The sequence below is a fragment of the Passer montanus genome, unplaced genomic scaffold (genome assembly GCF_014805655.1).
Source record: "Passer montanus isolate IOZ18808 unplaced genomic scaffold, ASM1480565v1 scaffold17, whole genome shotgun sequence".
Classification (NCBI taxonomy): domain Eukaryota; kingdom Metazoa; phylum Chordata; class Aves; order Passeriformes; family Passeridae; genus Passer; species Passer montanus.
The window spans coordinates 5,367,728-5,393,289 of NW_024364270.1; the positions used below are offsets into that span (position 1 = coordinate 5,367,728).

At 34.5% G+C, this 25,562-nt stretch overlaps 1 protein-coding gene across 5 annotated transcripts in view; it reads left to right on the plus strand.

The window, feature by feature from the left end:
- Positions 1-25,562, plus strand: part of NAV3 (neuron navigator 3) — a 509,399-nt gene that overhangs the window by 333,407 nt on the left and 150,430 nt on the right. For all 5 annotated transcript variants that reach the window (XM_039704096.1, XM_039704092.1, XM_039704094.1 and 2 more), the window contains 2 exons: positions 17,454-17,526; positions 21,218-21,395. In XM_039704096.1, coding sequence (XP_039560030.1) covers positions 17,454-17,526; positions 21,218-21,395 — 251 coding nt within the window. The remainder of the gene's footprint in view (positions 1-17,453; positions 17,527-21,217; positions 21,396-25,562) is intronic.

A 25,562-nucleotide genomic window follows, 5' to 3' on the forward strand; every position in this document is an offset into this window, starting at 1 on the left:
CCATTTTATAAACTTGTGTATGACTTGCAGTGGGCTCATGCCTTTTTAAAGTAATCCTCTGTGCCAGAGAAATTTAAAAATTCTCTGGCAAAAATCAATGCATGTAGATACAACTACAGTGAAAATATGCAAATAGATAATGCAAACTAAAGGATAGTTACAGGAAGTAACATCTTCATTAGCGTAGACCTTGAAGTTTATTTTTTTGTTTGCAGGTGAAATTAACTTGACATAATGGTTAGACTAAAAATGAAAATGAGTGTATCAAGACTAGAGATATGTGTAACTCCAAAAGAAAAAAAGATAAAGAGAATAATGAAGGTCTGTATAAGATTACATTTTGGGAATACTTGTGACTATATGAATGGAAAGACTAAAGAAAGGAAAGAGAACAATCTCTCTAAGGGCAAGGTTAAAGGTGTTAATGATGGTTGAATCTCAAGGATGTAGATGTTTGTATTCTTGTTTCAAGTTTTGTTGATAAGAGATTATTAATGTTATTACAACAGCCAATTTGAGTAGGATGAGAGGCAAAGTGGTTTAGCATAGAAATGGAAGAGGAGGAATTCCAAGTGCTTTTATAAACAAACCCTAAAATTTCCAGGAACTGAAGAAATTTAAGAGAAAATATAGATGGGATGACAGCTGGACAGACAGAGTAACAGTTGCCTTTTTGTGGTAGACCAAGCATATTTTTACTCTGAGAGAACAAGGAAGCTGAGGAAAGGATGGAAGAACCGCTGGAAGTGTGAGATTAGTAGAGAATAAAGAATGGAACACTTCATTCATCTTGCCTAAAGAATGTTAGTGTCTTAGAAAGGCAGGGGAGGAAAAGGTAACAAAATAATCTCTTTTTTTTTATATATTGTTTGATTCTAGTCTGACATCTTGTGAGACCTCTTTATTTTACACTGAAACAAGCAGTTGTCTTTACATTTAGGAGAATTGCATTACATTTGAGAACATTAAACGTACCACAAGATTTATAACAATCTCTCTTCACAGAATAGCTCCGAGTTACTCACTGGTATGAGGCACTGAGATTCATATTCCCCTGAGTCACTCACATTTGACTGTCTGAAGCCATAAAAGAAAATGCTGCAGGAACACATCCCAAATTATTTTACTGGGCTAGAAGTACATTATTCATGAAGGATAAATCATGTGCTGTTATTAGGCTTTTTGTTTATACTTACAAATCCCTTGTGTTATTGCTGTTTAGAATCATAAGAGAATAACTCATCTAGATGTTAGTGAAATAACCATGTCATGAAAAGTACATATGCTGTGATGAATACTTATACAGTCTCCAGGAAATCTACTGAGTCATTAGGTTATAGTTGAGTTTGCTTGGTTATGACTGGAATTAGGGTTTTGCACACTTTGCTTCTGTAGACCAAGACTACAGAAACACTAAAAGATCTTTTTCTTCCTTAAAGTCACCTGTTTTCCCTCAAACACTGCTTTTCTTCTCCCTGTCACCCCTGCAGTTCCTTGAAACCTACCTCTCCTCAATCTCAATCTGGAACATGCCACTGGAGTCCCTGAGATATGACAATCTCACCCATCTATCTCTTCTCCCCATCCCTCAGCTGTGTTTGTCAGGAATGTAAATCAATCAGAAACTTGACTTAAACTGTATTGGGAGGACATGCAGAGATTAAATGCTGCAGTATGGTTGAAAACTAATGAGTGATGCACATTTTTAAGTATTTATTGTTTGAAGAGATGCAGTTTGCAGTCTCTCCATTTCACCCATCTGTAATTAGCTTTCCATGCTCTTCAATTTTAGTTGGTTTTTTGTGGGTTTTTTCCTCCCCCCTCAAAAATGTCATGTGAACATTCCCTGGAGTTTTGGAATAGAACAAATATATATTAGCAATGCATATGCTTAGACAAAGACGTGAGGAATAAATGTCCTTGAAATCTCCATTAATAGCAATACACTGAAAAGTCTTAACATAAACATGTAGTTAAATACATACACACAAATTGACTATGACATACATTCCAGAAAGCACCTGTGGTTATAAGACAGTAACAGATTTTTCCCAGATAGCAGCAGCAGATTACAGTAAATATGTCTGCTTCGTGATGGTGTATTTTTATCATCTTCTATAGGGAGTGTATGTTATAAATACCAGGAATGTCTAGAATGTTTACTGGATTTAAAAATAGAGAAGAAAGTGCGTGATATTTAGCTGAACAGCAAAAATGCATATTTAAGCTGGACAAGAAAATAAACAATGTATCTGAAGTGGTTTTATTTTACAGTATAACCAAACAAGGCTTTCTGGTAATGTTGAGATTTTGTCAGCTTTCTAGATTTTTTTTCAAATGTCTGATTATTTTGGAACTGTGGCAAAATGCCAGCTCTCTTATAGTTATAGCTGAGGACTTCTATTTAAATATTTTCTAACCACTCCCACTTCTGCTTAGACTTTCATAATTCTGAGTGCTGTATGTTATTTAGAGAAGGTTATTGTTCTATATCTGTGGAACGTTGAGTTTCCACGGAGAAGTAGACTTTTCACAAAAGAACATTTCTTTACATTGAGGTGATACCCAGGCCTTTCACTCATCCTTCTTCCTAAAATAATCTGCCACTGCCTCTCCTGACAGTGGAGAATTCTGAAGCTTCAGTAACATGCAAGTCTCTTGAGAAACATGTGACCGTGTGTTTTAGTTTGCGGCTTACACACATGGCCGTGCATCTCTGTAAGGTACCTTGTGCAGTTCTGATTGAGCTCCCAATGATTTTATTCACTTTCAAAGGTATTTAAGCCCCTCTACCTCTCATTTGTGAATCAATTATTGGAATTTCTGTATTATCTGGACATCTGTGAGAGCATAAGATACCCACTCTTCTACAGATTTGCCAGAACTAATATCTCTGTTCCTTAGAGTGAGTCCAGGTAAGGTTTAGAAAAGAACTACTAGAGAGATTTTGAGAATTAAACATAAGCATCTCCAAACAATAAATGAGGGCACATACCAAGTAGGAGCATCGTCAGCTTCTACTTGGTTGGGCTGGGAAATGCAACTACTGGGAAGATGTTTTAATGGAGACACAGAAATTGTGCAGATGTCCATAAAATGCTGACTGTGGTGTAATGTGTAAAGCAGCAGAGGGTGCCAGAAAGCAACAAGTTGTGGCTTCCATTGTAATTAAAGGAATTAGCAATGTTAGGGTGGAACAGGGTTTGTATTGTGAGTTTAGCTGCAGAAGGGATGAAAGAAGACACCCTTCTTGTAATTTTAACCACTTATATATGTTTAAAATTAAAATAAGCACTATCCAACAAATGATCAAGCTTTTGGAGTTATTGTGTGGTTTATTATGCCTATGTGACAGTACTGGTCACTCAATCATCTTTTAGCCACTCTACAAACCTGGTATTTAAAACTTTGGTCTTACAGCAAAGAGACTGCAAGACATGAGGCTAAGAAAGTAACACAGAATGTCCTAGTAATCTAGTTGTTAATTACAGACTAATGTGGCAAAAAAATTTATCCTGTCTTAATACATTATGACGTACATTAGAAAATCTTGACACCCTCTCCAGGCTCCCCTGTTAGAAAGTAAAATATCAAAAATTGTTGCCTCAAAAAGTTTGAGTTTTTTCAGCAGTATTGCATTACTTCCAGCATATAATCCAATTACAGTGTTAGAAAAGGAATAGAAAGAATGAAAGTAGGTGTCTATTGAAACTACTGTGATCTGTCCAGATGTATTTTCTCACTCTGTCCTTGACCTTTGCTGGAACAGAAGCTGCCTGCATCTGCTGCAGCTTAGTGTGAGCTGGTTTCATGGAAAGAATGCCAAATCTATTTGATTTTACAGTGTCTTTTACATACTCACAATTTTGGAGTTCCTTGACTTTTATGCACACTAACCCACCTAACCTTGTGCTTTTACTTGCCCTTAATTTTATTCCAAGAACAAACTCCTCTTTGAACCCTGCTGCAATTCCCTTCCACTTACAGCTTCTCCCCAATGTGCTATTGCTGGCACACGTGACTAGCACACAGCAGTGGTCCATCAGCTCAATATTCCCTCTCTGAGAATGGCAATGTGAGGGGTGACTTAAAAAGAACAATTGACCCTGGCATTTTTTTCCTTCATTCTCCTCCTCTTACCCCAGTATCTAAAGTTGCAATGTTAGGGAGTTAGAATGTAATTCCTTGCCTGCTCTTTCAGTATGTATTTATGCACTACTGTTGTAATCACCGTATTTTCTGTGAAATGTCAAAATGAAACATGCTGTATTTGTCAGAAAATGTCTCATGTCCTTCGCAATCATGTCATGGGACTGGATGGAGAGTAGTCATGGATTCTTCACTCATTGAAATAACTGCTCCGGCAGCTGTCTCCTGGTGTCAAAAGCCTGTGGATCTGACCACTCTGGAGTGGCACCAGATAGCATGAGACACCTGAAATTCTGAATTAATAAAAATTTAGACAAATTTTGAACTGGACTTAAACACTGATGTTAACTCAAAATACAAACTTTATTACAGCTGGTGACCCTATTATAGGCAATGCTATTAAGGTACAGATGGGTAAATTGGCTTAAATTAACTGTAGAACAAGCAAATTATCACAAAGACTGCTTATTTCAACAGCATTAACTAATCCCTTTTCATGTAAAGGCTTTTGATCAAGTGAATTAAAATACTAACACAATCTCCTTATTTTTTTAAATGTAACTTGTCTGTTTAAATCCACCATGACCTGAAAGTTAATACATAAATAGATAGAATACAGTACAACCATTTTTGTTTCAGCAGAAATAAATAGTATAAATATAAATATAGGAATCTATTTGGCAGCTATTTGATGTGCAGGAATTATTTAAAACACTCCTAGTCTGAGGAGTCTGCTGACCATATGATCAACAGATGACCACATGACATAAATCAGAGGTATACTTATTTAGAGTTGAACTTATTTTAAGTTGGCCCAGTGTCTGGATATCTATTAGTCTGGGCAGGGTTCATTTTCACTGTCTGTCCAAGATTTTTTTTTTTTTTTTTGGTATAAGGTTATCGTCAATCTCACAAACTGATCACAAATATTTTTTGCCTTTTTGATTGTTTATATCAACTTAAAGCATTTGTTTACCTATGCAACTCTTTGTTTACCAAGCAATGCTTTCAATTGGTGTCCCAGACCAACACCAAACCCACGAAGTTCTGAAAGGTGAATCTGAAAGCCTTCCTGAAAGTGAAATATATTTGTGTTTTAGCTTGTAACTTTTGGCAGTCTTTAATGCTACAACAATTAGATTATATTTTGTTTAGGCTTGTATTGGCAACTAACTGGAAGCTTGTTTGGATTATTCATACCTCTTTATTCTTCAGTCTTTCTTTGGAATTACAATGGGACTGTACAAATGGCTTTTTCCTCTAGGGGAAAAAAGCACCACAAGAATTTTCTGTGTCCTTTGTTTTCCCTACTTAAGAACTGAGACCTATTTGCATGTAATAGTTCATGTTATTTTTTTTTTTCATAAATAGTAGTTCATGGAGTTAGATAGTTATAGTCCTCTGTATTCTAACTGCACACATAAGTAACTAACCAGCATCCTAGCCCTGTGAGCTGTTTTGCCTGTCACATATTTTCTCAGTAATTCCTCCCAATAACAACTTTAAATTAGGTGTTTGTTGTTTTTCTTTTGGTAAGAGCTCTTACTTAGTTCATGGGCAGATCAGCAGTAACACCCCAGGGTAAACATATGTGTAAGGGTGTTTTCACAGTTCTTGTATATATATTCTTGTATAAAGCTTCTATTTAGATTTCTTGGCATAAACAGTCTTGAAAGATTTAGATTGTTGCATCGTATGAATTAATGTATTTGAAGATATGTGCCGCCTCTAAAGGCCCTCTAAAATGCCTTTTTTTTTTTTCAAGTAATGCTGGCAGTATTTTGGAACTTTAAAACATTTGGATGACTATTTAAAAAATTGTTTCCTCCTACACTTTACACTTCATTGACTACACTTGGGAGTGATGTGACAACAAGCCCTAAGTTCTTGTTAAGCTTTAATTTAAAGGCTTGAAAACTTGTGATATTTCTCTTATAGCATTTGGCTGAGAAGTCAAGGAAAAAAATCGGACCCTCTTAAGCTTACAAGCAGATATCCCACTGCCTTCTCTGGTTCCAGGTGCTTTTATTGTCCCTGACCAAGAATCTAGACTCAAGATCTTGTGAAAATGTGGAAAATTCTTACTGTAGTTATGAGAAAAGAGATAAGCAAGCATGAAAGCTGTTTAGAAGCATGGCATGAAAACATATACAGCATGGCCTCATATTCTCATGTCTACTCAACATGGTTTGAAATGTAATGCTCAGGTACACTAGCAAAAGTGAAAGCCTGAGTGTGAGTCTCTTGTATTATCCCTGTGGGTTTTAAAGACGTCTGGTTTAACCTGAATGGTTTTAATAACCTGTGATGTCAATTCACCATCAGGTGAATTGACAATTCACCATCAGGTTTTCTTGTCTTTCTCTTTAGGGCTTAGATCAATTTGAGTAAGTAATATGAAAACTAAACATAGAGGAAAACTAGTAATTTATGTTCTCTAATGCATATCTTCCCAAGGAATTTAATTTCCAGCTGGAGGACCAGCAACATAACTTTAGTCCTACAGAAAACTCTGCACTTTTAGAGGGTGCTAATAACAAGTATTTTTTTATCCCTTTCATTTGATGAGCTCAGTGTTCTACGAGTACTGTATGTTCTATACATTCTATAGCTATTCCCAGGATAATATGAAAAATATATCTAATTTGAAAAAACTTAGACTGTTTATAAAATCAAAAGGCCAGATGGATAGGAGCAAACTGCTAGTGTCTCTCCTGCACAAGCTGTAGCATTCTGACTTCTGGTGCAGTCAAGAGGGAGGGTTCAGAAAGCACGCAGTGCATCTGGATGCATTCCAGTTGCAAAGTTCAAGAGATGAAGTGAAATGCCTCCTAGTTTACTTGTTTACTTATTTTTTAAAGGATTAATTCTGTCACTGCTTGTACTGCCCTTATTTCTAAAAGCTGCTTTTTTGAGTGAGCTGAATGAAGTTGCTATGCTTTAAGTAGTGGTGAAGGAGAGAACTGGAATTCTTTCAAAGGTTTAATCAAATCGAGTAAATGAAGACTCTGTTGTAGACTCTCTTTTGACCTAATGGAGAGAAGCTCCTCTGTTTTAAAGAAGCATGCTTTTTCACATTGCACTCCAGTTTTCAGAAGTTGCCAAGTTCCACAAATATTTAGCCACTGGTACCTTGCTGACTCAGAAGCGTTGCATAATTTAAAAAAAAAATCATAAAAAGGCTCACTAGAGTAAAGCATTGCTTTAGGAAACACTGTATTTACACACAGAGTTCTTTTTATCATTGCCTTAAAAACAGGTATTCCTAGAGTAGTATTTATCTTCAATTTTGTCTTCTTAGTGCATGTATAAGGCTCTTTCATGGTGGTCTCCTCAGGCCTATAGAGATGAGTCCTGAAGTAGCAAGTTATTTGCAGACACTGGAAGAGAATTTTGCCCTGTCTTTTGTTTTGATCCATTCTGCTGTGCAGCCATAAGCTTTCTAAGAAATTTGTACAACGTATTGAAATATACATCCATGGTTTTCTGAGTTCAAACCCAGCACTATATTCCAATCAAAAATCCAAGACTTTTTTCTCACAATTTCTATTACAGTAGTGCAAAAGCATTTCAGAAATTACCATTACTGTATTTTGTGCTTTACAATGTCTGCTGCAGAGACTACTGTATGAAAATGGGGAGAGCAAATGCAGACAAGACAAGAAACAGAAAGAAGAGTGAGTAAAAAAGCGGAGAAGCAATCTGACACCAGTATCACACCATTATCACACCATACTCCTATGTGGTGGAGGGTTTTTGGTGTTTGTAGATAGAGCATTTTTTGGTTTTACGTGAAAATGACCTGCAGAATGATCTGTTTGGCCATCTAAAAATTATGATTAGGGTTGTTTTTTATTTAGAGCAATTAAACTATTCATTAACTTGCTGATGTATACAGACAGAAACAAACAGACAAACTGTATTCTGTATTTGCCATTACAGAAAAAATCTCATATTCACTCTAAGGTTTCCAAGCACCAAGTGAGGAGCTAGGTGAAAAAATTGCAGGACTAATTGTTGCTCTGGTGTTCCTGACAGGGCTGACAGTAATTTATGCCAGAAGGGATCCAATTCCCACTGTACCATTTTCTTAAAAACAATACACACCCCAGCTTATGCTTTGACCTCAGTAGTGACCTCATACATTCTTTTATCAGGAGGTCACTACATATGTCTGTTGAATTCTCCAAGTACTTGAGAAGTTAATTTGTTTTCACATTTCTGGGTTTACTGGTCATATTTCATGTTTGGACTACATGTTGGAAGTATTTGATGTGCGTGTTTCTTAATATCTGTTGGAAAAGGAAGTGGAAGCTATTTCAGTTTTAAATACGATTGTCATTTTTTCCTCAAAAAATAACTAATAATTAAATAACTCCAGCATAATTTCCTAAAAATTTTTGCCTGGGAGGCCTTCTACATACCAGTAGTTATTATTCTCTAAGGTAAAATTCTCCCCAGATGCCTCCAGTAAATCAGTTTTTAATTTGCATGTATGGTCTCTTATTGCAAAGTCAATGCTTAGTTTGGAACAGTTTTCTAGAATGAAGTTACATGGTTCACTGATAGATATTTTTATTAAGTGCTCCTTAAATTATTCTCTTACAAAGAATGAGAAGTTTGCTACAAAAGAGTTAAGCCAAATGTGTGTGCGTGTAAGTGTATTCTGCTTAACCCCCTAAAATGTGTCATAATTTTGATAGAAACATGGAATGTTCCTAAATCTAGGCCACGTGCAACAGCAAGTCAGCAGAATGCACGAAACATCTCCCAGCAGGACTGTTAACACCTGTTTTGTCTGGGTGGGTTTCCTAATTTACACCACCCATGGAAACTTGACATTAACTTCCAGTGTAGTCACAACAAGTTATTCCAGTAAGCTGCCATGGTAGGAGCTTATAGGAAATAAATTACCAGAAAATAAATGATATGATTTTTGGGAACTTGTTTATTTTCTTTCCCAATTTTCTCTGTCTTCAAATTTCCCCATTTCTGCGAGGGAAACTGAGAATTCGTGGCAAATTTCACTCAGTCTCAGCAGTCTGTGGCCAAAGGAACTGTGTAACATGCAGCCTGCCATACAAGCATCTTCCACAGAAACTGCAAATTTAAAGCTAAGCAGCTTCCTCAGAAGAGTCATTATAAATTTTGCATTACTCTGGGCCACATTTCTTCCCATTGCATTTTCTTTCAGATTGGAAGAATTTGTGTGTATTTTCTGCTCTTCAAAGTGTCCTTATTATGAAGTATTAGTAAAAAAAGAAAATTATTACATAGTAATGCTTTGTACACTTTCTTCACAAGCAGTCTTGGTGGAAATACACAATTTTTAGACAGTCTTGCTTAAAATTAAAAATCTGTAAATAATTTAGTATGAACATATTTATATGTTAATAAGGACATACAGCTATGAATATGCAACAGACAAGAAAGCAGATCTTCTGACACTTGTGTTTAAACTAATTTAGACTGCACTATATATATATATAAAATAATCAGCTTGCTTGTTCAATTATAATACTTGCCGTTTAAACTAGTTTAGACTGCACTATATATATATATATATATATATATAATAATCAGCTTGCTTGTTCAATTATAATACTTGCAAAATGAGCCCATATGAGTATTTTTCACATTGTTCCCTTTGAAACCCTAATCTTAAATTTGTAAAAGGATCCCTTTTAGAGTACCTATGAATCAGCTATTGGGGATAACATACGACATTACAGTGTAGGGAAAATGGTACAACAGTTTTGCAAGTACAATTTCTTTATAGCTTTTCACAGAAAGCAGGTAAATCAACAACAATGTCAAATGGAATGGAGTACATGGCATAGAAGGTGTTTCTTATAATGCTTGAGGGTCCTGATGGGTACTTTTACAAATAATTGAAATAAATCTTACCATGTGTTACAACAAATAAATCATAATTGCATATTTTTATTGATTAGATAAGTTTTGTCCCACAGGAAATGTACAACATTATTGTGTAACAACAATAATATTATGAAGGCATTAGAGTTTTTTTTATATTTTAATCGTTTTGTCCCACAGGAAATGTACAATTATGAAGGCATTAGAGTTTTTTTTATATTTTAATTGTATTACCTGTTGCACATCTTTCTAAAGAGATGAACAGAATTTCAGATATGCTGAACATCTATCTTATAGTGAAAAACAGGGAACTCTCACTACTGAATATTGTTTAAGCAATCATTTAAGAATCACCTTGACTCCCAAAAAGTGTTGAATGTGTAGCATTTGAAGAGTGGATAGGCAGGTGGATAAGGACATTGGGCTGGGTAATCCATTTCTGTGTACTAATTTTAATCTGGATGGTGCTTTTGACCTCTTCAGTTGGACCTCTTCAGAGTAAGTCAGCTATCAAAAACATATTTCTGCACCAAATACCCAGCCTTAAAAAATTATGGTGCATATAGATGTGTATAAAGCAAGCATGCTCGTAAGTAGTGAGCAGTGTATTCCGTTATCACTGAAATGGAGCAAGTTCTTGACTTGCTTCTTGTTTATTTTTTGGTGAAGGAAGTATTTCACATATGTAGATCTATACATAGTTAAAAAAAGCCTAGTTTATGAAGCCTGGTTTATCAAGCCTGGTTTTGTTAAATAATCTGAATGCACATAGTTAAAAAAAGCTAAATGTCCACTGGCCTAGTTTATGAAGCCTGGTTCATCAAGCCTGGTTTTGTTAAATAATCTGAATGATAAAACTGAGGTTAAAAACATGGCTCTGTAGAACAGCAAACATTTTCTATTTCGCTGTCTTGTAACTTTTTAGTTCTTTGTTTTAAAGACTGGCAGAACATAAATACAAACTAGTGAAACCAGCTGGGAGGAAAACCCATAAGGAACAAAATTACAAAGCAAACCGAAAATCTGGGTGTTTCCCACACAGCAAGTGAGTTGTCAACAGGTCAGTGTGTGCAATGGATGAGTCATTTAAGAACAGAAAGTGAAATAAACTTGTCCTTTTAAATCTCTGAGAACACCTATGGGCATAGCAGGCTGTGAAAGTTTATAGACTTGGCCAAATAATAGTCTGTTTAGGGAGTGTGTGTACAAGGATTAACCATGTATTTGTGAGAGTGTACATGACCAATTCTCTTACTGCTATTACACACAGGAAAATCAGAGTTTAGGCTATTTCCACCTTGAAATACTTTTCAGTGTTTCCCACAGCATTTTGTATAGCTAAATCTGTATGGAAAGTTTAGTTCTCTTACCAACTCCAACATGTGCATCAAAAATTATTTTATTTACTCATGAAGAAGTCTTGGTTGCTTGCCTCTGATCTTTCTAGAGCCTGCAATTGAGACCAGATCACTGGCACTTCACCTACTGGGTAAGCAACCAGATCTCAAAAGCTCCTACATCTTGCATGACTGATTCCTGTTCAAATCAGACAAATAGTATCTGCTTTTACATTCTTAAAATTTTAATAATTTTATGCTGTGCAGGGCTGAGTTGGACTTGATGATCCTTGTGGGTCCCTTCCAACTCAAAATATTCTATGATTCTATGATTCTATGTAACATATGAATTGTAAATATTTAGAATCCAGGTTGCTACCTGTGAGGCCTGAATTTTATTTGATTTTGATTCTACTAGAGCACCAGAACTTGAAAGAGAATGAGATGTGTAACAACAATAATATATTTTCTAATTCTACATTCATTTAAATCCTCCACAAATTGTATTAGTGAGGAATATCCAAACAAGAGGAAGGTTCAAATTTATGTCTCTCAACTCAGGTTAATACTCTGAGGACATTTAGGAAGAAGGATGCTGGTAAAGTGTGTTTGAAATACAGTTATTGTGACACATAGTGTCTTGTACCATAATATCAGTCGCAAAGGAGTACTATTTATTATTTGCAATTAAAAAGAAGAAAAAAAGCATCAAATACTGAAGAGTTTTGTGGAGTTTCTGTTCTCTGGAAAGCGCGTATGTATGTGATTCTCTGGATTTCTGTGGAATATTATTTCCATGGGTGTCCTTAATCAACTGTCAGCAACATTACAAAACTTCTACAGGGAAAATTCCTTGCCAAATTTGATGTGGGAACTGGGTCACAAATCAGAATGTCAAAACACACACACGGAACTGTGGCAGATAGTGCTGAATGAAATGCTAATAGAAATTGTTTTACTTTATTGTTTTACTTTTGCTGCCAAAATAATCAAGAGTATTTAACAGCATGTATGTATAGAAACTCTGTGTGGTTATAATAATTTGTTGTTTTTAGAAAGGTGTTCCATTCTTCAGGAAGAATCCAGCTCAAAGTAGATGAACAGTAACTAACTTTTGTGTCTATGTGTTCTTGTAAACTCTTGTCATAAACTTAATAAGAGGGAGTTAGTCAAAGCAAGATATTTTTTGAGCTTCTTATACACACAAAGAAACATAATGCTGTGTTAGTCATAATTACATCTTATGAGCATCCCACAATTAAATTTATTTTTGCATGTGAAGAAAGTGTCTTTCAGACAAAGGAGTTGAAAACTAATCTTGGCAACAGCAAAAATAATGGGAATAAATAGACATATTCTATGTGTTGAGTCACTGGTGAGTACGTCCTAGAAATAAGCTCTTCCAGTAAGTCAGCTGGGTATTAAGTACTACTACTATGCAAGTCCCTCAGTCTGATTTAGTGATTTATTTCTGACAATAAATTTCAAATAGCTTTCATTCAAAAGCAGGTTCCCCACAACTACACAATATAATATGTATCAACATATTTACAATGTATCTTCTCTGCATGCTACCTAATCTATTAATATTATCAGAGCTGTGATATTTCTGTTTATTTCTACATCATCATATGAACTTATATATCAGTATAAAAATATGTTGGAGATCACTAATATTTATGGTGTTAGGTATCCCAGATGCTTTTTTCATTATGCTATGTGTATGAATACTATCAAAAGGATCAGATTTATGAAGAAAGCTTAATATATTGTAGGCATAACCTGTTAGGCTTAAATTAAAAAAGTATCAAATGGTGTTATTTACCTGATGATGCCCACAAATTAATTCCTAAATTATCATCATCTTTGCAAAGTGTATCTTTACCCATAGTGCTTGAGCTACATTTCAGAATTTGACATATCCTTGAGGTTTGATAGGGAGGTGATTGGGTTTCCATATTAGGTTTTTGTTACCTCTGAAAAGCAATTTCATGTAGTTTTGATTGACTTTCAGCATTGAATAGCTAAGTGGAAAATGTCTGTATGGCAGTGAAGATTTATTATATTGTTAATTATTTAACCTATTTATAGTTGTTAAAGTTTTTAGTACTGAAGTTTCTGCTATTCAATGTTCTGCATTTATTCCACTCTTTTGAATCTTTAATATAAAATAAGAGCTTTGGAACAAAAGAAAAATCAGTGGAGAACTTTATCAACAGCAACAGTCTGATCTTGGCAACATGTACCTGTACAAACAAATTTGTAAATTTGAGACTCTTCTCTGTCATGATATGTAAGATTTGGAGTCAATCTGTATATCCTGAATTCTGTACTATAATGAGAGATATCGTCTGCTACAATACCTTGTAGTTCTCATGATACAAGTCATTATAATGATAAACATAATCTCTGCTATTAACTAGTTCTTTTTGCAAGCAGAATTCAGTACAGAATTGTGGTCATATGTAGGATACAAAGTTTGTCTGGTGTCTCTGTTGTGTTACACCACAAAATCTTCAGCCACTGATATATAAGCAGCACAATTCTACACACACAGTGTCAGCTCTAGGAGGACTTTACCCCAGTGAATAACTACTTATATAAACACGGACTTCAGGAATTCATACCACTCTTGATTGAAACAGTACTGAGGAATGGAAGCTGCTTGAAAACTCTTGGAACTTTTGTAATTGCAAAATTACTCTCATCTGTGAGTGAGTTTGAAGAAAAAGTGTTTGGGGCTGCTTGGGTTCGAGTTCAAAGAATAACTGTGGTTTGCCAGGGCAAGAAGTAGATAATTAAAGCAATATTTAGAGACACACTGAGAGCTTCAAAATGGGACAATTTTAAGGCTAACATTTTCTAGACTGGAGTGGAAGGAAAGTGAAAATAACCCAAAAATGTGTTAATGCATGCCTCATTGAATCCCCTAAGAGTTTCTGAGAGTTGTACAGTAACTGCAGTTATTATCAGAGAACTGACTGCAAGACTTGTTTTCTGACATTTTCAGGGTATTGTGGGCCTGTGAGTTGCCACACCAAACTTGCTCAATTCACAAGTCAAAACAAGACTTTATTATAAGGCTAACAGTGCAACCCCAGTCTATTGTCTGAAAGTTGGCCACTGCTATTGCTTCATACACCCCTACCAAAAGGGTGACTTTGCACTCAGGGCTTCTGTTACACTTCTCTTGGTGAACTCTGAAGCCAAACAGAATTTGCTTTGTAGTTCTGCAGCATACTAAGTCATTGGTGTTAGTGGTAATGATTTGCATTTTTCTGAGAGTTTAAGACACATGACTTCAAAGACACATGCTGTAAAAGTAAACACGTAAATTAGCCAGGTGCTGTTTCTATAGGATATTATTCACTAAATATATGTGAGGGTTTAGGTAGTAGGCTTATTACTTACTATTACTCCGTATTGCAGATAGATATTGAGATGTTTTCACATTAGGGCTTAAATATCCTCCAGTGAACTGCAATTTTGTTGTATCTGTGGTCTCCTGAATTACTGCAGAGGGGATATGCCCATTATCAAAAATTACTTGATTAAAGTAGAATATGTTTTAGGAAATATTGTTCCAGTTATTTGAAGATGGATGCTACTGATTTACTGTACTGAGTTTTCTTTATTTTCTTCCCCCCACCCCTTTGGCTTCTAGTACTTATAGAGCAGAATTTTCCATCTTTGAAATAATTGATACTGCATTATGGTAGATTTGGAAGTCCAAAGACACAACGAGTTATACAGCCCACCAAATCTTCATTTCTTTTCAATTTTTCAGAGCACAGAAATTTCTGTTCAAAGTTTTTTCTTACGTAGTTGACATTGTTTAAAGGTTGAGTAGAAATATTCTCTCCATGTGCACTGTTTTCTCAACTGATGCAGGGGTTTAGTTGAGCGTCAGGGCTGAGCCAGCCCAGTGCCTTGCCACTGCCTCCAGGAGTGGCACCATCCGCCTTGTCCCTCCTTCCCACCTCCCCTTTCCTCTCCCAAGCCACACTTTACTCGGGCTGGGACACGCCCTCCCCTCTGCTGGCTCCTGTGCTTATCTGGCTGCACGGGAAACTGGAATGACTGAAATCCCTTTGCCTTTTTGCTGGGTGAGTTCTCTGCGCGGAGCCAGCTCCTGATGCGCTCAGAGAAGCGCTGAAGCCCAGCAGCAGCAGGGCTCTCATGCCTGGGAGGAAGAGGAGGTGAGGAAGAATCAGATCTTCCTATTTTAGCCGCAGCCAACTTGCAACTGATTTAGCTGTGTCACACCTCTCTATGTATTAACAAAATTACCCAGGTAATTTGGGGGTTTTCCGTGGTGTAAAACTATGTAAACATTTAAGAAAATGACAGTTAATGCCTGGGTTGCTGCAGTGACTATGCTGGGCCAGAGCTGGAGTAATCCCACTGATTTTAGAGTGGTTATTCCACATTCTACGCTGTGAAAATTGTGACACCCACCAAACTGATTTAGGAAAACTTTATGGTAGACCTCAATTTTTTAATAAATTTCATTGGTTTAACTGCACATTCTGAGTTTTGGTTTTCTTCTGTAATTGACTCAGTAAAAAAATTGTTTATCATTCACTGTAAATGTTAATATGCCCTTGAAATCAAGGGCATATTAACAAAGACTTCTAAAAATGTGTTTAGTAGTGTATTGACTTTATTGTCCTTGAAGTGCAGATCTGAATATTTTTTCATGTATTTATAAATTTATATATTTATACCTGTGGATCAAGACAGTCTGTAGTCTCATCATACATATTTCTAGGGTCAGTAGTAAAAAAGGAATATTTATATCCTTTTAGCTACTACCATTTCCAGAGAACAATGGCAGAACACCAATACAGAAAGATGACACTAGTCAAAGACTTTCCTAGGTGAGAAAAGTTTCTGCCAAGGATGAAGTAGCTTTCATTCAAGGAGTGAATTTACCTCTTATGTTCTGATGGTTGAAAACCATTGACATGAGACTTTGTAAAATGTGTAAGCATTCAAATAAAATAACTGCATGGACTTGAGCTTCTGCAGCTTTATATTTTTAGTGTTGTATATTATTTGCTTTATTTTTAATGTCCTCCGGTGATAACAAGCATTTAAAATTTATTGTTCAAATTTTGTTTTATTTTTGTGGTCCTGATTGCCTTGAAATAAATGTGTCAACCTAAAATAGTGTTTTAAAATCAAACCTGTTTGAGCCACTTGAAACATAACACCTCTCTATACATAATTTTTTTGTTTTCATAGAAGCATATTTATAAACAGAGATAGTAATTTTTACGTTTACAGCTGATTATTCCTTTAGAGGTTCTGGAAGGACTGGGGTAATCAGCTGAGGATGGTGACTTGAGAACATTTTGGAACACTCTGTCTCCATCATCTATTAGACACATGAAAAGAGTCTAATTCATTTTAGGGGCAGAACATCTATCCTTTTATTGATCTACATTTAGGCTACATTTTTGTACGTAAAGCTCTCTGTGGTAGCTGTAGATTTCTTCTAAATCACCAAGAGAATCCAGCACCATGTTCTTTACTAAGCAACAACTCTTCTGAGGAGCATAAACAATAAATAAATAAAATTTATTGTATTGTTTGAAGGAAAGAAATTAGAGGAACACTATCACTAAAGAGAGTGATATCATTTTCATAGAATCTCACATCATCCCAAGCAAGTACCTTTGCTTACACCATTTTTGCTTACATTTTTTAGTAAACTCAGCTGCTCACATCTCCAGACATATATTCAGTGTCCAGTTCTCTATGAGTGCTTTCACTGCTGCTTGTTTGTAGCATACAAAATCCAGTTTTATGTTAATAGGTGGGTTGCTGAGTTGCAAGCATGCCATTCTGGATTGGGCATTTGTGAATTGTTTTTAAGTACCAAGGCAGACAATGAAAGCTTTATCTCGATTCCCCAATTAGCAGTAATCATTCTTGCTAAACTTTGATAAAGAGCTATAGTATGCAATGAATGTAAAGTATTCATTCCTGAGCAGTTTTTTTTTTATTTTTTTCTCCCCCTCTCCCAACATTTCTGTGTTTTGTAAAATAGTCTTATCCTACTTGTTATTTCTATTCATGTTGCAGATTGAGAATGTTGATGTCTGCCTTAGCTTTCTGGCAGCCAGAGGCGTAAATGTCCAAGGTCTTTCTGCAGAAGGTAAGCGAAACAAATCATCAGAACAAATAACAAGATTTTCTTCTGAAAGCTGAATTTCTTAGCACAAATCACTTGCACATAAATACCAAGCTCCAGCTGTCTTGAACAGCATGCAAATATAGATTAATGATAACAAGTGAGAGTTTCTTTTTAATTTTCCCTTGAAATTGAACCAAGAAATGCAATGTTTATGAATGTTGAGACAATGTTTTAAAACAATATTTTTTCAATGGTATTAATTTTTTAATGTTATCTCCACAATATTAGATAGGCACAGAACTTCCCAAGCATACTCTTTCTTTAACTTGTTCATATATTTGATTCAAAACAGCAAACAAGAACATGAGAATCCGGCTCAGTTAAATAAACTTGGGGAAGACTATTTGTTTCAGCAAATTTATTATTAGTAGTAATGCTGTCCAGATGAGTCTGAAAATTATAGTATTCCTTTGATGTCTTCTATTAATTCAAAGAGTGAATGGTTTTGCTGCTTCAGTTATTCTGATGTATTAGTCACCTGAAATGATTGCCTAATGTGGTTGCAACTAAACTAATAAATATAACAAATAAAACCCATTAAAAATACCAGTTGTCTTAATTATGACATAATATTGCCTTGTTCATATAAGAGGCAAGTGAATTAATAAAATGTATTTGTCTTTCTCCTGTAGCAAATTAATCAGTTCTGCAAGGTGTTGCACACCTTCAAAATCCCTTTGACCTCTATGGCACCTGAAGGTAACAGGTCCAGAGATGCATCCCTGTATTTTATTTTGCTTGTAGCATAACTAAAAACTGGAAGGAATTTTTTGTTTTATTCCAGAGATGATAATTTCAGTTGAATTCTAGAAAATTCATGGAGAAAAAATTTAGAATGCTAAACACTATTTTATTTTTAAATTAACTCAGAATTGCTATCTTTCACCATCTCAATCTATCTAGGATTTTAAACATGCAACACAGACATGATATGTACTATCTATTCACCTTGACTGTCAAATTGTGAAAAGCCTCCTAAGTGATTTAGGAAAACCTTTGTGTCTACTTGTAGATATCTTGTTGCAAGAGAATACTGAAAGTTTGCATGCTCTCATTCACTCAAAACTATTTATAATCAGAATTTCTAGAGAGCCTATTTTTACTTTGATATAAAGTATGAATTACATGTTTGAATAGCATGAATTTATTTTATGAGGATGCTCATAATTCTTTAGTACTCTGACATGGTAAGTGACATATTTTCTGTACTTTTTAAAATCAGAATCTGTCTGCATTCTGCAATGTCTTTATTTCTACCTTTGTTTTGCTTTGGAAAATAATTTTAATAGGATATATGCTTCAATTGTGTAGCTTTAAGTTCATATACTACTAAAAGCAATACTACTCCATAGGACTAAGTGCAAGGACTATGATTTAAAATACTCTTTATTCTTCAAAACCGAATTTTAACATTTAGTGCTGAAGTAAGATCAAAATTAATTCTGCTGTTACACAGTTGATCGTGAAACTGGAGTAAATCCACTACTAGCTTCATAGTGATATTCTTCAAAATACAGCAGAGGTGTGATTTCCTTAACTATACCATTTTTACTGTGTATAGTCCTGAATATTACAATCTTTTAGGGGGAGAAGAAATTTAATTTCTTGTAATAAGCTTTGGTAAATTTGTCTTGTTACTAGTTGGTCATTTATTAACAACCACAGAGGTTGTGGAACAAGAAACCATTAGCTTAACAAGTTTTGAAGATTTCACAACCAGTTTATGACCTCATTTTGACAATTGAACAAAGAGGTCTAGAAAAAAAGTAATTTTCAAATCTTGGCTGCCAAATATCTGCTTGAGAGCCCAGTTGATAAATAATTATCCAGTTGCTACAAAGAAAAACAATCCCCTCATTTTCAGAGTATTTGTTTAGTACACATTAGAAGTTTCTGGATTTTTTGCTAGTGAGAAATATTCTAACTTCAACTCTATTAAAATTAGGAAAGAAAAAGTTACTGATAGCATCCTTCTCAAAAGATATATTAACAAAAAAGAGCAAAATTTTAAGATTAAAAAATATTGAGTGAGATTTAACAAAGGATCCTTCTTCTCAGCATGAAGTGATGCAAAATGATAAGAATAAACTAATGTCATTTACTGACAGTCTTCTCAAACTAGAGCCACTTAAAATGGATAGTTACATGGTTTTTTGGGGTGTTTTTAGGATAATTTTAAATACAAATTTCCTGTATTCCTTGACAATGATCTTCCTTGAAACCAACATGACTGCAAAAGTCATATTGCCTAGAAGGTTTACTTGTTCTGGGAAACTTCTACCTATCTCTCGTGGTCTCATTGCTAATCAAAGATCCTGCAGCATCTTCACAGGGAAGATGAATAAGTATGGCTGCTTAGAACAAATTTACATTTTTAAAAGTATATTCCAGTGTCCGGGATTAGGTTTGCTTTTGAAGAATAGGTTGTAAGCATAAAAGCTCCAGTGTTTGCTGCCTTAGTATATGTATTAACATTTCACCTAATCCTATTGAAACAAAATCAATATGGTTTAAGATAAGAGACATGAAAATGACAGTAATTTTGTATAGATTCAACTTGAAAATTTGCCTAGGAAAGCTGTGCAGCACAGACAGCTCATTATTTTGATTTGCAGGGAAGGGAGGAAGGTTGTGGCATTGCATGTCAGGTTGCAAGTCTATAGGTCTAATAAAAACCTTTTACAAGGTGGTCAGTGCCAAAGAAAATTAATAATGAGATTATGAACAGACCTGCTTGGTGCAGATAATTTCATTAAAGTCTTCTGAGGTTTCTTTTTGACACAGATCATTTATCATCTGCAGCAGTATGCACCCCAACAATCATCAAGGAATGACAACATCCTTGTAAAATCTTAATCTCAGGCTGGGAAAAAGCTTAAAAAAGTCATAGGGATGCTACTGGGGTACACCAGAATTGTATTCAGGTAGCTGTTTAGCCTCGTCAAAGCTGTTGATTTTGTTTTCATTATCAGTAATAGCAGTATAAAATGGAAAGCTATAAAATCAAGTAATTTGAAAGTTCAAAGATGTAATCATGAGCATTACAGTCACCATTTTTAAAAACAACCTTCCATTTATTTTCTTCTCTCAAGTTTCCTGCACACATCTGTATGAATGGATAGATGCTCACTGACAAGACCCATTACCATGCAGTCTTTTTGATTTTTCCAGAACTCACTGTTTATTACCAATGTGTGCAGAATTTGCTCCAAAAGCAAAAAGAATAATTGAAAGTCATGAGGTTAGAAGGGATATATATTTAAGGCTAGAAAGAACTCAGATTTTCTGAATGAACTTTTTCCTTAATTAGAATATTTGTATTTGTTGGGAGAGGAGTATTAGTTTCAAATTATGTACCTTATTTAAGGTTGGATATATTCTTGTTTATGACCATGCAAAACACTCACCATGAAGGCATAGTAGATATAGGTGTTTATTGCAACACTGACACATAAAAACCAAAAAATTATAATAAAAACATAGTACCAGTGACACCTAAAATGTTTCTGGTATTACAGGTAAATTAAGAGCTATAAGACATAAACATGTATAGCTATAGGTATGCACAGACATACTTTAGTATGACTTCTACAAAACTGAAGTCTAAAACCAATGTGTTTTCACTTCCTTTTCTCTTTTGTTTTTTTAATAGAAATAAGGAATGGAAATTTGAAAGCCATTTTAGGGCTGTTTTTCAGTTTGTCTCGGTACAAACAGCAGCAACATCATCAGCAACAGTACTACCAGTCTTTGGTGGAGCTACAACAGCAAGTCCCTTCAACTCCAGCTGAAATCAGCCAGTCCAAAACACACCAAGATATGCAGTCAAGGTAGGTTAAAAGGTTATTTTTATCAGATGCAAAAGCTTTTTATTTTTCTGTTTGAAAAAGACAAAATTTTATTTAAAAAAAGGCTATTTAATATTTTTTTTAGCTATTTACACAGTGGTTTCAATGTGTTTTTTGATAGTAAGCCCACATTTCTTGGGAGTAAAGTTAGAGCAAGAGCAGAGAACAATACCAATTAGTTTTAGTTCCAATTTTAGTTAATTGTAAGCCTTTTACTTTATTATTGATTTTTCTGCACATTGCACAATAAGAGGCTGCTAGCACACCATGTGGTTAGTGTGCTGGTTATTTTCATGTTTTCTTCCCTTCCCCAGTTCCACATGTAAATGAGAAATTTCCAATAATCAACAAAACAGATGGGGAAAAGGCACAATTAATACTTTTATTTGTTATAGACTCTTTTTGTCCCCACACATTCTGGTTTTTGAGTGCCTAATTCTATTCAAATGTTTTGTACAAGGGAGAAGAAATAGCGTAAATCTAGTTGTTTCTTTTAAGAGGGCAGTTTTTATTTAGTTTTAAGAAAACAAAGCACTCGTTGGAACTCAATAATTGCTGTATTACATTGCTTTCAGACTGTATCTGAAATCATTTTCAGAAGGTAGTTGCTTGAAGGCCACTATAGAAAACTGAGTTTGAAACAGAAATATCTGTTTAAATAGAAAGAATGTTAACAATGTATATTTTATTGGGGAAGTTTTAAAAAAGTCAACTGTAGATCATCATGAAGAGTTTTGTCTGTTGATTTGTTTGGTTCAGTATTTCTTCCATATTTTATATCCTTGTTCAAAATGTTTTTGTGGACTTACTGAACAACTATATGTCAAGAGTGTGGTAAATCAATAATCTAGATTGGATTAAAAGTATCAGACTAATATTTTGAGATTCTGGTTCTTAAGTCTGTTGATATATATATTACACTTTCATGTATATAATAAACATATTTCTTCTTTAATGGATGAAGTTTTAACACTGCAGCATGATAGAAATCTGTATCTTGGAACTAGAAATGTTTTAAAACGATATTTTGGAGGAAAGTGTTGCTAATAGCATGTTAATTGCCTCATTTGATGCAAAAATTAAGATACATGTGTTTGGCTGGGGCATTGTGAATTGCTTTTATTTTCTCTGCTGCTGAAAATTAATGTCTTTGAAGGTTTTCCCTGTGAAGTATACAATTAACATGTAATTTAGGAAGTTATGGTGGGGTCCTGGAAGAGTCTGACCATTCTCAACATTTTCCAGAGCTTAATTTCTGCTTTTTGGAGGATATTTAATACTGCATGAGAGACAATAACATCTTGTTTTTCAGGAATTAAGTGTTTACAACTTTAATCAGGGGAATTAAGAGCTTAGCCAGCTTCCTATAAATACCTTTGGTTACTGGTTTTTATTTTTAATTTAATGAAAGAACTGAAACATTTCCTGATTTTATAATTTATCCATGGTGAATTGTTAATAACAAAAAAAAATTACAGTGTTCTTTATACATCATGACTATTGCAAGAGTTTGTCCCAAAAAAGCCTGGATAAAGCAGTTTTTTTACTATTTGAATTATGGTGATTCCACATGGTAGGCAAAGAGGTGTTGAATCTTATATTACGCTTTCCATTATAATACCCTGAGATCCCATGGCCCTTCTGCACTTTTTTATCCTCTTCTATTTTGCTATGTTAAAACATGCTTCTTTAAGAAGAGCAATTATTCCATGTCCCAGATTCTCCATATTTGTGTTTTGTAGAGTGACATCTAAGGCTGCTTTAAAAAAAATTCAACTTCCATCAGTGTGCTTTAAACCTTCCACTTTAATCTAGGAGTTTAAAATAATTTAATTATTTGATTAAATTTCTGTTCATAGCTAGGTTTCAGATGTAAAATATTTCTATGTAAAAAATTACCTGAGCAAGATTGATGACATCTTTCTTATTTCTTATCTGTAAATTGAAAGCAAGATTTTTTTCTGTTTGCTTTCACATACAGAGAAGTTTGATGCTTGTTACTGTAAAGTCTGTATTACCTGAGGGAGTATGGTTTCTTCTATCCATATATTTTTCATTTAAATCTTAAGAGATAAAGGTGCCTACCAAAATTTTTCTCCTATATGAAAATTTTCTATCTTCTACTATAAATATAAATACATCTAGTATTATGAGCTGCTAGCAAAACAAGGAGCCCTGGAACTTAGAAACAAACAGAAATAAGATTTTTTTTCAATGGTGATTTTCTTTTTTTTTTTTTGTCAATTTTTGAAGTAATATAAAGAAATTAGCATAGAATAATACTTCCCTTCCTAAGAAAAATGACTACATGTGAAAACAAGTTTTCTGCTAATAGGTGGGCATATATAAATATACACGGATGTGAATTCTCTCTGGTGGATTTACCAACACTTCATAGCAGTCGTTTATTTCACTTCTTTTTTTCCCAATAAAATAAATAATTTGAAATATTATTCAAAAATATACCAAACACCTTTCTAGTTTAAAGGTGATATGAGTAAATAAAAGCTTCTTTTTAGAAAGAAGCCAAAATATGAATTAAGAAAGAAAAGATTGCTTTGTTGAGATCCATCTTGCCTCTTGCTCACTTTTTGCTATCTGTAATGTGGACAGGTAGCTTACATGATTCCTCAAACTGATTTCTATGATTGCTCTCATGTCAGGTGTGTCTCAGCAATAATTCGAAATGCAACCAACATAACCAAGCTGGGGGAAGCTCATGATTTAGAGGGTCTTTAGGAACTCACATGAGTACTGTATCGGACACTTGAGATCTGTAGATACTTTTGCAAAAAGTGGTTTCATACTAGTACTGTAGTACTGAAACCTACACATTTCCCTGGATGGAGAATTTTGGAAAGTGATAAAATCTGAAGTGTATATTAATGTACATTCTTCACACTGTCTATATAAAATTAACTCAATAGATAATCTAACTGCTGTCAATCAAAAATTGAGTAATTTTACTTTTTTTTCTGAAGTGCTGTTGATAAAAAAGCTGTTTCATCCTTTCACAGTAAAAATGTTAATCTTTACAGCTATTTTTTATTGCACAATTATTGTGCAGGTATGCCCTTTTTTATTACCATGTTGCAGTTCTGAATATGTTTTGAAAAATTCTTAATTCTTTCTGTTTTCTAACATTTGTAACATAACTGTGGAAAGGTTTGGTATGCAGAAGCCTTAAGGCAGAATATCCCTTACGGTGTATATTTTGGAAAAAATATTTGGCAAATGCACATAACAGAGAATAGTTTCCATTAAATTGACCTGTGGTCTTTTTATTACCTAGAAATAGTTCTTTCAGGTTTTTGAATGGAACAAAAATTATCTTATTTCAGAAGCCAGATAATGAATGTAGCTGCTAACACGTGAATGGGACATTCATCTTTTCTCAAAAATGGCAAAATGCTGCAAACCTAATTAGAATAAATTTTCAAGGGTGTTTGAAAAATCATTTTCTTACACTATGGGTATATTATTTTACTGCAAGACTCACACATATTTACTTTTCATATTTACTTGAGAAATAAAGATGTCTTTTTGATACACTCTGTACATTTAAGTACATTTGATATCTATGTATGCCTGTATGTGTGCCTACATGTAAGCAAAATATATACACTGAATAAGGTGGGTGCTTTTATATAGACTTTATACATTTTTAAAATCTTCAGTAATCAGTCACATGTCATTTTGTACTTTCAGCATTTGAAACTATGTCTCAGTTTATATTAATAACTGAAGTTATTTTAGGTTAGAATATTCTGTGAGAAAAGTTATCTTCTTCATTGCTCCCAGCTAATGTATACTAAGCATATTATGTAATTTCAACTTTATTTCCTAGGAGATAAAAAGTTGTTGTATCTTCTGTATTAAACAATATGAGAAGGTGATGCCGTTCACTTTTTTCAAAGAGAAATAGAGATTATACATGGGAGAAGGAAATACCTCTGAGAAGTCACACTGAAAATGGTCAGATTACAGAGGTTGCTGAAAACCAAGAAAGTTTTTTCTATGTATGTGCAGGGCTAGCATCTCACTCTCCTGATTTAAAAGACTGGTCCTGCTGGTGATGGTGGTGATGATGATGATGATGGTGATGGTACTCATCCCCATTTCCAGGTTATGGTGTCCTCAGTAATGATC